Source organism: Adiantum capillus-veneris, chromosome 10 (genome assembly GCF_014529385.1).
Source record: "Adiantum capillus-veneris isolate H3 chromosome 10, ASM1452938v2, whole genome shotgun sequence".
NCBI classification, from domain to species: domain Eukaryota; kingdom Viridiplantae; phylum Streptophyta; class Polypodiopsida; order Polypodiales; family Pteridaceae; genus Adiantum; species Adiantum capillus-veneris.
The window spans coordinates 154,213,175-154,227,418 of NC_140940.1; the positions used below are offsets into that span (position 1 = coordinate 154,213,175).

At 42.7% G+C, this 14,244-nt stretch overlaps 1 protein-coding gene and 1 long non-coding RNA gene across 3 annotated transcripts in view; one reads left to right on the forward strand and one right to left on the reverse strand.

Annotated features, from left to right (window-relative positions):
• Positions 1-5,871: 5,871 nt before the first annotated feature.
• LOC147449900 (putative pectinesterase 53) overlaps positions 5,872-14,244 on the forward strand; it is a 56,320-nt gene continuing 47,947 nt past the window's right edge. Inside the window, exon 1 of one of the 2 annotated variants that reach the window (XM_086522246.1) lies at positions 5,872-6,836. In XM_086522246.1, coding sequence (XP_086378372.1) covers positions 6,118-6,836 — 719 coding nt within the window. In that variant the 5' untranslated portion in view covers positions 5,872-6,117. The remainder of the gene's footprint in view (positions 6,837-14,244) is intronic. The other variant, XM_086522244.1, reaches the window with a different exon arrangement.
• On the reverse strand, positions 8,109-8,635 carry LOC147449901 (uncharacterized). The gene is made up of 3 exons (XR_015189485.1): positions 8,542-8,635; positions 8,347-8,448; positions 8,109-8,245 (listed from the first exon to the last, which is right to left on the reverse strand). It is a non-coding gene; the product is annotated as an uncharacterized LOC147449901 (long non-coding RNA).

Genomic DNA, 14,244 nt, shown 5'->3' on the forward strand with positions numbered 1-14,244 from the left:
CTTCCACCTCTTCCTTATCTTCCTTCTCCTATTCATAGGCTTTTCTCCCTTTTCTCTGCTCCATCTTGCTTCACAAGGAATGAGAAAGAGGAGCTAGAATCCTTACCCATATCTCTTGACCTATTGCTCACAGGAAGAGAAAGAAGAGAAAGGGTGACAAATCTAAAGCAGGTTGAACTATTTATAAAGGCATACAATATTGATGACATTGACATCAAACAAGAAAAGACATCTGAACAATAAAAAACAAAAAAAACATCAAACAAGACATCAAAACAATAAATCAAACAAAAATGGAGGTATCTGAAACAAAATGTCATTTGTCATTGATATAAAAATGTACAAAATGCCAGTCTGCTACAAGAAGAGACAACTAGCATTTGTACAAAATGCCAGTTTGATACATTTTGCATAGGCATTAGCAGACTTTTGTAGGCTTTAGCTTGGAAGAAGATGTACTATCCCTTCCGGCACTTCTTGGCATAAAAATTTCTTCTCAATTCTCCTCGGGACTTGCAATTCATATTATAAAATAGAAAACGGTTATAATAGGTCACACAAAAATTTCTCCATCAAAAAAGAAACTATTATCTACATACCTTCTTTCCAGCTATCTAAAAAGCAAAAGTTGAAGTTAAATCTATCTCCTCATTGTGTAAGTCCTGCCTCAATTGGTACAATAAGCACTTGATACTTACCTACAATGTTGCCAAGTGTTCATTGTGCATCCATAACTCAATGTTTTAAATGGGGTTCTCATTAAAATCGTCCATATTTTGATCTTTAAAGGAACCAAGTCCCCTCCCCACATGATGCCATCAACTTTAGAAAAAAAAAGAATAATGAAGTTTTTGGTATGGATCATGTATTTACAGGTAATGGAGCCAAAATGCACTTTGCAAAGGACCCCATTCACTATTTCTTAACTCCAACCCTCATCCACAAATTCTAACACATCTTCACTCTCTAAGCAGTTAACCGACATCATTGTTCTAAAGACTTTCACATCAACCTTCGCGAAGAAGTCCATAAAGGCAATGATGGGCATAAGCATTGAAAGTTTACTTAGCTTGCTTGCAATGTTGTCCTTTGGACATTCCTGGATCTCATAAAAGGTCTTGCACCTAAATCTTTCACTTGGAATACTGAGCTTGGCAATGGCCACTCTCCACTTCTGAAACTAGGCAGTGCAAACTTGGTGACAGTTTCCCAATCCTTCATAGATTTTGGTGGGACATAACAATGATCATAAAAGAATATCCCTTTTTCTACCAGAGAATTATGTGTTCTCCCTTTGTAAGTCTCTTCACCAATGGATCCATGCTAGACATCTAAAATATATATGACGCACTCCACTAGTTCTCATTCCTCTATGCTGAGGGATACAAGTTTGTAATGAGCATAGTAGAGAACCACAAACCAAAATTATAACAATGATGTACAAAACCACAAACCAAAATTATAACAATCAAGTACAGAAGATAATCTATTGTGTACATCTAAACAGCAAACAAGAAGAGAACCACAAACAAGAAGAGAAGTGTGAAACACTTATGGTTAGCTATGTGCAGAGGAAGTTTTGAGCTTTTGGGTTGTAGGTGAAGCTCATTGTAAATGTAAACATGCTACACCAAAACCTCTTTCACTGTCTTCTTGGCTCCAACAAGTCAGCAGTGTTTCGCTCTCCCTTTCCAGCATGACAAGAATGGGTAATGGGATGAGGCATTTCCTCTTGCTCTGTTGCATTATAATCTAGCTACCATGGTTATAGATATTGGGATTCATTGGTTGTTCTCATCTAATGTGGCATAAATGGTGATGGATTCAATGGATGTGCTATGGTATTTGGATTAGGTGGACTCCGTTGCTTAAGGAAAATAGGATGTAGAGCAGATGAGGGTGAAGAGAGGACAGTAGGAAGAGGAGGGAAGAGGAGGGAAGGAGAGGTGAGAGGAAGAGGGGTGGAAGAGGGAAAAGAAGACCGTGAGAAGATTCAAAAAAAAATTGGGTCCGTGAAATAGATATTTTTGAGGTAAAAGGAACATCTACTTGAAAGTTACCTAAAATTGAGGCTCAAATAAAATTCATTTTAGAAAATCAAATGCAATTTCCAAAAACAAGATTTTGTAACGGAATCCCTCCCCTCATTGTCTTAGAACTCTCTCTCTCTCTCTCTCTCTCTCTCTCTCTCTCTCTCAATGTTAAAAGACAACAAAAACAGACTTCAAACTTCCTCTAATGATGGGAGAAACATGATTCATTTTAGTTGAGACTCAAGCCCACTAAGTTTTACTCAATAACACTTCATCGCATCCAACTGGAATGAAGATAGATGAATGTGATCCCCAGTTTAAAATTCACAACGGAAAGACACAATGCAATTCGATAAATTTAGTCTATTGTGATGAAAATTAGGGCTATAAAGTAAGAGTGAAATTCAAAATTTGATGAATATTAGGGCAGCAAAGTAATAGTGAAATTCAAAACCTGATTGAGGCTCAATTCCATTGCTTAGCACCTACTCAAGCTACCTTTTGATCCCATTGCCAATGAACTTTGCTAATGTGAGAGCAACTGAAAACTAAATGGACTAGAAAAGTCACATGAAAATATTTATTAAAGTCAAAACCAAGTGTAGTTAGGCACAATTGAAGGCAATTAAGAACCAATTTGCTCAATGAGCACCTAATTGCAACGCCATGTCCTCCCTCAATTGCTAGAGGCATAAAGGTTTCATGCAATTAGATCAAAATGAGTTTGGTTAACTCCAATTGAGTGCAATTGGAGACAATTTGAGGCTATCTAGGGATAAAAAGGTGCAATAGAGTGGTGTGTGTATTGAGGCCAATATTCTTAGGATATATCATGTAGTTAGAGTCCAATTGTGTATTGATTCCAAAAGAAGATCCTTGTGTAGTTAGAGTCCAATCCATTGATTACAAAGCAAAGTAGTTGAGTGTAGTTCTAGGTCTAGTATTGTGCAATTAAATTTAATTGTGAAAGGTCACGATAGTTGAGATCCGATGTAGTGCGATGGAATTCAATTGAGTACAATTGGACCAAAACGAGTGTGAATGTGGCTAGTGAAGTGTCACTGAATCCAATTGAGTGGAATCAAGAGATTTTCCATATATGGAGTCTCGTAGTGAATCTCTCTCTCTCTCTCTCTCTCTCTCTCTCTCTCTCTCTCTCACACACACACACACACACACACACACACACACACACACACACATATAGCAAACCTTTCATGAGAGAGAAGATTTAATGAGGAAATTCTAGTCAAGGATTGAGAGGCTGTTGGATCTGAGAGGTGATGATGTGCAAAAAATTCTATAGCATCCATTTTGGTGTATAGAGGCAAATGGTAGGTAGCATTCACGACAATTGGTTAGAATTAAATGCAATCCAAATCCATGTGTATCCAATTGGACTTTAGTACACCATTTTCCAAGTGACAGTACCAATTTGATGCAACCATGATGAAAAAACTAAATGCAGGTTGGTGTAATATATCGCATCCATTGGCATGAAGATAGATGAACCAATTTAGAAGTCACGTTGGAAAGGCGCTATGGCTTCCAATATGATGCAAAGTAGGGATTCAAAGTAAAAGTCAAATTCAAAATGTCATTCCTCCTCAATTCCATTGCTTAGTACCTATCCAAGCTACCTTTTGATCCAATTGCAATGAACTTCACCAATGTGAGAGACATGGGGACTAAAGGAATTAGAAAAGTCACATGGAGTCTAGTAGTTGCATATCAAAAGCTTCATTCCTGCTTCATTGAAGTCAAAATCAAGCATACTTATGCACAATTGACTGTGATTGTTTCTTGACAAGCACCTAGTTGCACTGCCATGTACTCACTCAATTGAGAGAGGCCAAAAGGTTTCATGCAATTATATGCAATTACACTAAAATGAGTTTAGTAACTCCGATTGGATGAAATCGTAAACAATTTGAGGTCATCTAGGGATAAAAGGGTGCACTATAGGGGTGTGTACTACATTTGTACTTGACGCCAATGTTCGGATGTAGCATGAAGTTAGAGTTCAATTGAGTTACATTTGATTCCAAAAGAGTGTCTTTGTGTAATTAGAATCCAATTAATTGCACACGATTTCAAAGGAGTTCATGTAGTTGAGTTTAGCACTAAGCCTAGTAGTGTGGAATTGATTGTGTCAATTGATAGTAGTTGAAATCCAATGTAGTGTGATGGATTTCAATTGAATGCGATCGGACCAAAATGAGTGTAATCAAAGTCTAGTCGAGTGTAAATGAAGCTAGTTGAGTGGAGCCAAGAGAGATTCCATTTGTATTTATATTAGCCAAATAATAGAATGAGAGCGAGCGTGAGAAGATTCGAGAGGAGATTCCACTCTGAGAGAAGTGCCATGAATGGGAGAGCTCCTTCTAGGGTAAGGACGCCAGTTTAGAGACGAAAAATTTTGACCCCCCAGGTTAGACACATATCCACCCCCAATTTAGAAGCAAGAAATTTGGAATATTCCTAAAATCTTGCTTATGTGTCGTGTTGTGATTTGCTGAAAAGTGCACCATTACTGGGCCTTGAGTGTCTCTAATGCTTCAAAAAGCCTCAAAAGCTGATTTGTTTCGAATGAAGCATTCAAACAAAATCTAAAAAATATTGATTTAGGTATCATTTTGATTCGCCTTTTCATGAGGAGTCCCGTGCAATGCGTAAATATTAAAAATGATGAGATTTGCAAAATCCTGCCCAAAAATATCACATTTCCACAAAACGCCTTCAAATTGGCTCCCTTACCCTAGCCATGTTTGCACCTTGTGCGCTAATCGCTTCCTCACCTAGTGTGCATGCGTTGTGCTCGGGGCGGGGACATTTTTCCAATGCCACGTGGACAAGAAGACAAAACGAGGTTTTTCCCAAACCCATTTTAGCTTCCTCACCTAGTGTGCATGCGCTGTGCTCGGGGCGGGGACATTTTTCCAATGCCACGTGGACAAGAAGACAAAACGAGGTTTTTCCCAAACCCATTTTAGTTCTCATTAGATGGAATATATCAAGATCCATTTTCAATGTTTGCATATTGGCTCATCTACAGTTTATTCGATTCCGTCTTCAAACGGGAGGGCGAGATTCGAACCCATACCACTGGGCAACAACTTTCCATGTGCCTCCTCTAACCACGAGAGCAACCATGCTCATTGATGTAGGACGTAAATTTTGCAATATTTAAAACCACATGCGCGTCCGCTAGTACTCTGCCCACCTTTGCGCGCATCGCGCTCATCCACCCATCCCCTCGCTCGCACTTGCTCGTCCTCTCCTCTCCTACTCTCTACATGCTGTGTCGCCCCATATTGTCTCTGGCCTTGCATCTGCGTAGATTCTCTACCCATTTTTTGATTTTTCTAGCCGGGTACCCCATACCGGGTGGTTGGAGAAACTGTGTATTTTTAAAAAAATCCAGGTTCTTGCCCGCTGACCTGCCCTTGCTGTCTCACCTGCCTTGGTGGCGTGTTACATGGCTCCGCCATCTATAATCTTGTGGGGTGGAGGGAAGGGTACGTAAAGTGGAACATAAGGTGGTTACGAGGGCTAATCGTATGAATTCTATTTTGAAGCACGGTGTTTCATAAGTCACTGTAACTTGGCTTCGAAGCCCACTCTGATCTCCCTCTCTCTCACGATGTCTACTGCCTACTGGCTTGCACGAAATTAAAAAATGCATCGAGGAGGAATATCCTCATTTATGTCCGCTTCTCTCTCTCTCTCTCTCTCTCTCTCTCTCTCTCTCTCACAGTCGGGCTCACAAAACGACCGACTGGCCTACCTAACTCCTAGTCTTCCCTCAGCGTAAAGCTCAAAAATGCCACAGCGATGGGCCCTGCCCTCTGCGTCTGATCTCCCTCTCTCTTTCTATATCTTTCGATTTTGTTTGGATGGTGCATTTTTTGAAAGTAGCGTGTGTGATGCAATCCAAATACCCTGTGAGATTGGCTATCACGACGCTGAACATAACGCAAAGCTACAATTAGTGCAACTCCTGGCCACTTTAATGTATTCCCAGCTTTTGCAAAACGCTTTTTATAGTGAGTTGAATAGTGATAGAAAGTAGTACAAACCTTGAATGAAGAGTACGGTACTGAGCATCATGATGATGAGGTTGGGAGTGAAGATGATGGTGCTACAATGGGCCGGATACTGTTGGGCTGCATGCTTAGCTAAAGGGGAAGAGGCCAATTACAGAGATGGTGGTGGGGGGTCACAGCTAATTATATTTCAATATGATCAGACGATGAGACTACTAGGGCGGAGTGGAGAATATAGTAATAGCAGCAAGACTAAAGAAATGAAGGGAGCGATGAGCTTTGGAAGATATTGGAGTCGTCATTGGGGCCCTCAATTTAACGACACGGATATATTTAAAGGAGGGGGGCAAGTTGAGGAGAGCTTAATATCGACATGGCCGCAGGTCATGGTCAGTGAAACTAGGCCTAGGGACGATGTGAGGGATCGGAGCAGGCGTACATTAAGGCCGTACTGGAGCAGTAGCTGGGAGCAACATCGACGTCTGGTGGGAGACGTGCAGGGCAATTATATGCAGAATATGAACACGAGCAGCAGCGGCGAGGGGAGAAGAGGAAGGGGGCTGTTGGGCCGCATTTACGAGGGGCTGTTCGCGATGACGCATGCGCAACTACACCCGGCGCATCATAGGCCGGTGCGCGTGCTGGTGGTAGACCAGAGCGGGCATGGTCACTCGCGTAGTGTGCAGGGCGCCATCGACCAAGTCCGCCTTGACAACAAATTCCGCATTCAGATCATTATCCACCCGGGTATTTACAGGTACTGCTACTTCCCTCTCCAAAACACTCTCTCGCTCTCTCTGTCTCTCTAAGTAGAAATTCCGTATGACATTTTGTTACCATATATAGTTAGCAATCTGCGAGTATTTATCTTGACAACAACACAACTCATGTACCTACTGGCAGCGTTGGTATTATATTCGTTTCATTGTGAGATTCTTCTAGATTCCATTGCCTCAGGTCTTCAAATTCATAACTCTTATCTTTCTCTCTCTCTCTACAAAAGGGTTACTCAAGATTCGAACATGCACGACCTGCAGAAGTATCACTCGTAAGGTACTCTGCTAGCCAATCCGCCACTCCAGTTTCATTGCTACAAAGTGTCGCACACACATAGAAAAAAATACTAAATGTCGTCTACGCCCCCACAGCAGCCAGGCCGTTTGGTGTCGACTCCCTTGTCTCGCTTGTGCCCTCTGCAGGCTCGTCTGTCGCTCACAGCTCTGCCTCGATTGCGGCCTCGCAGCCCTGCCTCGTGTGTCAATCGTCCGTTGCATTGCTTGGAATCAATTGAGATTCCGCTTTTTTATGGAATTAACGTCTCACAGCCCTGCCTCGTGTGTCAATCGTCCGCTGCATTGCTTGGCATCAATTGAGATTCCGCTTTTTTACGGAATTAACGCCAGCTGGTACCCCCTACTCCAGTTTTATTAAGCATATCATTTGAAAATCCCATTGAAGGGTAATTATGTCCTCACTATGAAAGAATCTTTTGAGTGCCTGCTAAAGACAACATGCTGGCACTACAAGAGGTTGTGTGCTCTTGTGACGCTGTTGGCGACGGAAATACACTGGGTTTTTATAACCCCCGACGTCGCTAAAACCGTCGCTAATAGCGTCGCTACGAGAGCGTCGCTATATGCGACGCTATAGGCGTCGCTATATAGCGACGCTCATAGCGACGTTTACACAGAAGTCTATAGCGACGCTCCAGAGCCATAAATAGCGACGGTTATAGCGACGTCCGAGAGAAATTTTTTTTGGTGACAGGGCATTGAATGCCCTGCCACCCATCAAGCATATTGTACTTGATTCACTTTTTAAAAAAAGTGCAAGGGTAGATAATAGACCCAAAATAGTCACCCACAAGACGCATTGTTTGCAAAATTGACAAGCGTAAAATTGACAATTGTACACATCATAGGCAAAATGAATTGATTGGCAAATGTAATAATGACAATTGTACAACATCATAGGCATAAAGAATTGATTGGCAAAATGAACTGCGGTGACAAATGTAATAATATACATGGTTCAAAAAGACGTATAAAATCCGTCTCATGATACATAAGCTATGAGAAACCCTAAACTAATGCTATCTAGCTGCGGCTAAACTGACGTCGTCTAGTCAGACGTCTCATCGCGTCCAAGCGGCGTATCTGTCGGATTCTGCAAAAAAAGACAATAAGACAGCTTTCAGTAAGTATAAACATATAACGACATTTATAAAACAATACAAAAAATAGAAAAGAGTAAACCCTGATACTAACCATGCCGCCGCGAGAACTGAGAATGTCCATCAGGGCGTTTAAGCCCTTTCTGCCTGCGTACTCGCGCTCGTACGGTGTGGGATCACGTCCTGTCATCGACCACTGTCAAAACATACAAAGATTTCATTATGTTAGAATTAAAAAACTCATAAACCCTAAACTATCGAACATAAAGAGCAATGCGAAAACACTTACAAAATCGGCCTCAAATGATGCCCATCCACCGCTCCCCAAGTGGTGCGAGCTCCCTGCCTCTACTCGCGCTCTGGCTGCATCCTTTTGTTGCTTCCACTTGTCGAGATTCTCGCGCACTGCTTTCTTCGCATTCTTCCAATCTTCTTTGGCCAGCCAATCTGGCCTGTTCCACCCATGCTTGATTGCTTTTTGCACTTCGGAACGCTTGTGTTTGCAGTATTCGCGCATTCGAATCTTCATCAGGTCTTCATTAAAGCGCTGATCCCGTGTTGGAACGGGAAACTCATCATGAAGTATGCTGATGACTCTGTTTTTTAAATCACTTGGTACTTCACTCCATTTGTTTAGTATGTAGTGTCTAAACAGCTGAGAGCAAAGACCACGCATGCGCGAGATCACCTTCTTGCCGTCATCATCCATGATGATGCCGCCGCTCAAGTCGACGGAGTAAGGCAAGCCCTCTGGCCGGTGACGCGTGAACCTGGGTGTCCCGGCAGGGGTCTCTAGCGGCGTGTCGATGGGGGTACGGACGTCAGGTGTCTCCACCGGCGTCTAGGCCCCGAAGCGAGGAGTGTCGAGTGGGGTGGCTCCTGGCGGAGTAGGTAGAGGTGTGTAGCTGCTAGGAACAGTCAGCCGCGCAAAACTTGGCGTAGATGGCGATGTTGTGGCTTGTGTGGGGGCAGGCAAAGAAGGGGAGGATAAAGAGCCTCGTCGAACACGAAGCGGTGTAGAGGTATCGGCGGCGGAATCCCCACAACAACCGCCACCGCCACCGCCACCGCCACCACTAGAGCGCCGGTGTCTAGACGAGTGTGAAGCTCGTCTCGTCGACACCGAAGCTTCGGAGCGCGCCGAATGCTCCGAAAGAGAGGGAGATGCGGATGGAGTAGGAACGCGCGATGATGCGCCAGAGCGATGACGCTCCACGTACCACTGTCTCTGCTGCGGTGACAAAGAAGAAAGAAACTCCTCATCATCCATACCTGCATTAAACACACGAATATTTAAACTTAATATTGAATGAATAGAGTAGACAATGACGCAAAGACCATTAAATACAATGACGTAATGATGCATATGAATACAATGACGCAATGAATTGAGTGATAGAAGAGGCAAGTCGAAAACTCAGAATTTTCAATCAAAAGATGTGAGCGTGAGTAGAAAAGAGCGTTATACACCATGGAAGGTACTTAGAGAGCCAGAGCTTTTACAACACGGAGCAAAATTGTTCAAATACAATATTTGTGGCTTTAAGAGATCTCTCTCTCATCCTCGCATAACTCAGCATAACTTCCTATATCTATATAGAGCTCTCCGTTTAAACACATATCCTCTGTTTCATTTTGTAGCTCCTCTGCATGCACCCCATATAGAGTAGTAGCATCTTGATGCTCGTCTGGCACCACCGCAGCGGCTTCTGATTGAGCATCTTCTCTGATCTCCTCCATTGATGCCGTTGTGATTGGCACATGGTAGCCTTCATACGTCCTTGCACTACGAGGGGCTACCTCTATGACGTACCACCAGTTTGATGTAGACTTTGTAGGATGAAATATTACCTGCCAGAGCCACATAACTTACATGAGAGCTTTCAAGCACATAACTTGTAAAAGGGGGATGTTAACTATTTACATACTTACTTGTTCGCAATGCTCGGGTAGTACGAAAGTGTCTCTTAGGTCAGTCCATTTCTTAGTAGAATCCACCTCAAGAAAACCAGACTCTCCTCTACGCACAGTAGCGTTGCGACCCTCCATGATTATCTTGAACCATTGCACGTCGAACAAGTCGACAAAAAATCCTCTGTAATCGATCCTCAAAATCTCTTGTAGCGTGCCGAAGTAAGTGAGTTCTGCCACCACAGGATCTGCATCAGAGGAACGTCGTCGACTAGACTGTTCAAATTTTGCCATTATTCCACAATCTTGAGTAAAACGCTTTTTGTCGATCCGTTCCACCGTAAAATGTCGACCTTTACACCATGCTGCTGTGTATGACTTATACTACAACGAACAAAGATTATGAGTGGCCGTTCAAACGTTTAGAAATAAAGTCACTAGCTAGTCGTACATTGCAAACTTACCTTGGTCGCGCAACCCCGAGAGTACTCCCACTCTTCCTCCGTCACTTCGTCACCGCATTGTTGTGCGCTTTTCAATTGGTTGTGCAACCATCTTAAGCTCATGAATGTTGGTAGGCTCTCCAGAACCGTCGGATAGTGCATCGGTGGTCATCTTCCCCGTCTCCACTCAATTCGTGTCCTTTGTCGCTCTTGCTTTGCATCCTCATATTGTGAAATCCACTTTTGCATCACTGGATTGTGAAGCATGCAAAATCGGTTGATTTTAGCCTCTAGATCTTCCGTCGTCTTCTTCTCAACACCGAGATTGCACATGACAATCCCAGATATGCACTCATCATCTATGGTTCGCCATAGCGTGTCCCGAGCTTTATCAAATCCATCTAGCCACTCTCCAATGTACACTAGAGACTCTGATACCAACCAACCTTCTGCCATGCTACCCTCCGGACATGCCTTTTGACGCACATATGTCTTAAGCGTTTTCATGAAACGTTCTAAGAATAACATCCATCTAGAATGAACTGTGCCAGCTATTTCCACCTCATCAACTATGTGAACAAGAAGATGCACCTGAATTGTTAGCATGGTAGTAGGAAAATGTTTCTCAAACATGCACACAAGCTCCGCAGCATTTAGTTTGGCGAATGGTATGGAGTCTACGTTGATCTCCTTTTGTGAGATCCATTGCACCAGCATTGCAAGTTTGTAGATTGTGTTACGGATGTCGAGAGACAAACATCCCTCAATGGCAACCGGTAAAATAAACTGTAAAGTATGTGCAGCAATGATATTAAAGTCCACATTTTATGCAATGATATTAAAGTCCACTATGAACGTACCTGACACATTTTATGCCAATCGTGTGACTTCAAACCGGTAAGCTTTCCTTCTTTAGTAAAACACGTTCGGAGCGAGTGCACTACGCCAGTGGGGGTCCGCAAAGATCGAATGGTCTCTTTTACTTTGCGTTCTTGGGCTCCTATGAAAATCCATGGTGCTTTAGGGAGTTTTATCGATCCATCAGACGCTATTTGCGGCCAATATTGCTCCATACGATCCACATTTCTAAGGTCAACTCTGGCTCCCAAAGTATCTTTCTTGCCGGTCAGATGGTCCCATAGTAGATTACCCACATTCTTGAATATGTGCATTGGATCGAGCAAGTGATTGATCATGAGTCGGGGCCAGTTTGGTAACTCGCACCATAGAGATAGTCTCTTCATCCCTGGAGGCAATCCGTCATCGCACATCTTCTTCTGCTCTAACCATACTTGTGCAGACATCCTTGGTGGCTCTCTTCCCAAAAAGCCGTCGCGTAACACATGATTCTCTGGAAGATACGCTTGATGACCTTCGTAGATTTGCTTCTTCAGTGAGGGCGCCCTACGTGCATTCAGTCTAGGTCCACATGTGACACATGCTCTATATCCGCTTGTTTGAAGCCCTGCATGTATACACATGATAATAGATCAACTATGGGAAAAAACAAGATTTACAGTGTCTGAGTGAGGAGTGTCAATAGATCACCTGAGCATTCTGTTAGCCCGGGATAGTCATGCATGGTCCACATTAGAATGCCTCTGATCAAAGCATTCCGTCGTCTTGTGTGTCGGCTCATATCCACCACCTCTATGCCAATCCACAATTGTTGTAGCTCTTCCAATAGTGGATGAAGATACACATCCATATTCTCCACTTTATATCGCCCTAGCACAATCAAGCTTAGCCATAGGTACCCCTTCTTCGTAGTCAACCACGGGGGAATGTTGTAGTTGACGATGACAACGGGCCATACACTGTAAGATGTTGATCTTTGACCAAATGGATTTACGCCATCCATAGCCAGGCCTAAGCGCAAATTTCGAGCTTCCCTGGCAAAATCCGACCATGTTCCATCTATATGTTTCCAGGCTGCGCAATCTGCAGGAATTCGTAGCACACCATCCGAAGATTTATTCTCCTCATGCCATGATGCTAGGGCGGCCATGGACTTACATTCGAAGAAATGCTTAATGCGAGGAAGCAGAGGAAAATGTCGCAAAACCTTTTGTGGAATTTTTGTCCCGTGGAGATCTACTCGATATCTTTCGGAATCACATTTCGGACACTTCTCCATGTCTATGTATTCCCCTCTGAAAAGAATGCAGTCATTAGGACAAGCGTGGATAGAATTGTAATCCATCCCTAAGTTTCGCAAAATCTTTCTTGCTTCATCTCGGGAATCTGGCATCACATTGTCAGCTGGTAGTATGTGCTCTTTAAGCAATCTACACAACATAAAAATACGCTACAGTCGTGTAAAAATCTATCAGATCATTATACATTTAGAGTTTTATTAAAGTAAACTAATTGTAATAGATCACCTGAAAAGCGCTGTGACGCTAGTGTCACTCCATCCAAACTTTGCCTGCATGTTGAGAAGAACCAGGAGTGCTTTCAATCTAGACATACGTGCTCCATTATACAATGGCGTATCGGCTTCACTTTTCATATCATCATAGATAAGCCTTTCTGAATCCATGATCGTCTCGATCATTTCATCAATCTCAGGCTCAAACATTGCCTCGTTGGGAATGTGCTCTACATGATCATCCCCCGAGCTGTCAGAGGCTACATCTTGTGGCCTCACATATGCTGCTTGACCAAAGCGCCTGCGAACACGTCTATTGGGTTGCAAGATTGCTGCTTGTTGGCCAGCGTCAGAGTCCGACAAGTTATAATTGGCAACAACTCGATCTATAATAGATGGATCGAACTCGCCAAATTCACGAACGTGCTGCAAAGAAACACGTCTTGTCCGTCGCACAGCATGCTTGCATTGATTACAAGGACATAAGACCCTCGTTGAGAGATAGGTGTTTCGGTTGGACGGTCCCACATCCTCGTCACTACTCATAATGAGGATAAAAATCTTATAACCTGGACAACAAATTTAATATTCTATTGGCATTCTTTGTCTTATCTCTCTCTCTCTCTCTCTCTCTCTCTCTCTCTCTCTCTCTCTCTCTCTCTCTCTAGTCATGTCCCATCCCCGCACACCTCGGTCTAGAGGTGCACGGAGATCAGAACCACCGGGTTATAATCTCGTCTTTATTGGTCAATACCTATATTTGTGGGTACAAAAAATCTACAGACCCACGTCTACATGATACTGCATGTAGTGGACAAAACCCCTTTGCCTCTTCTCTAGCTGTAGCACTTCACAGCATCTTAACATCTTTTCACAGTAGATCTTTTCACTGTTCGTCTAACTCTAAACCCTAAACCGTAAGTAATTCTTGCGTGGACTCGATCTAACGTAAATAAGCGTAAATCTAAATAAACGTAAATCTAACTAAAAATAAACCTAAATCTAATTTAACGTAAGTCTACATCTAACCTAATCTTTAACGTCTTTTGGAATAGTTTCCTACGACGTTAAAACTCTCTTCTTCTTTTGTGTGTGTGTGTGTGTGTGTGGGTAAACCTAAATAAACCTAAATAAACCTAAGTCTAATCTAATATAACATAAATCTAAATCTAACGTAAATTATGTTATATTAAAAACAAAGAACTAAACTAACAGGGATTATAAGAACCTTAAAACTGATTTAACACATAATTTTTCACATAACTCG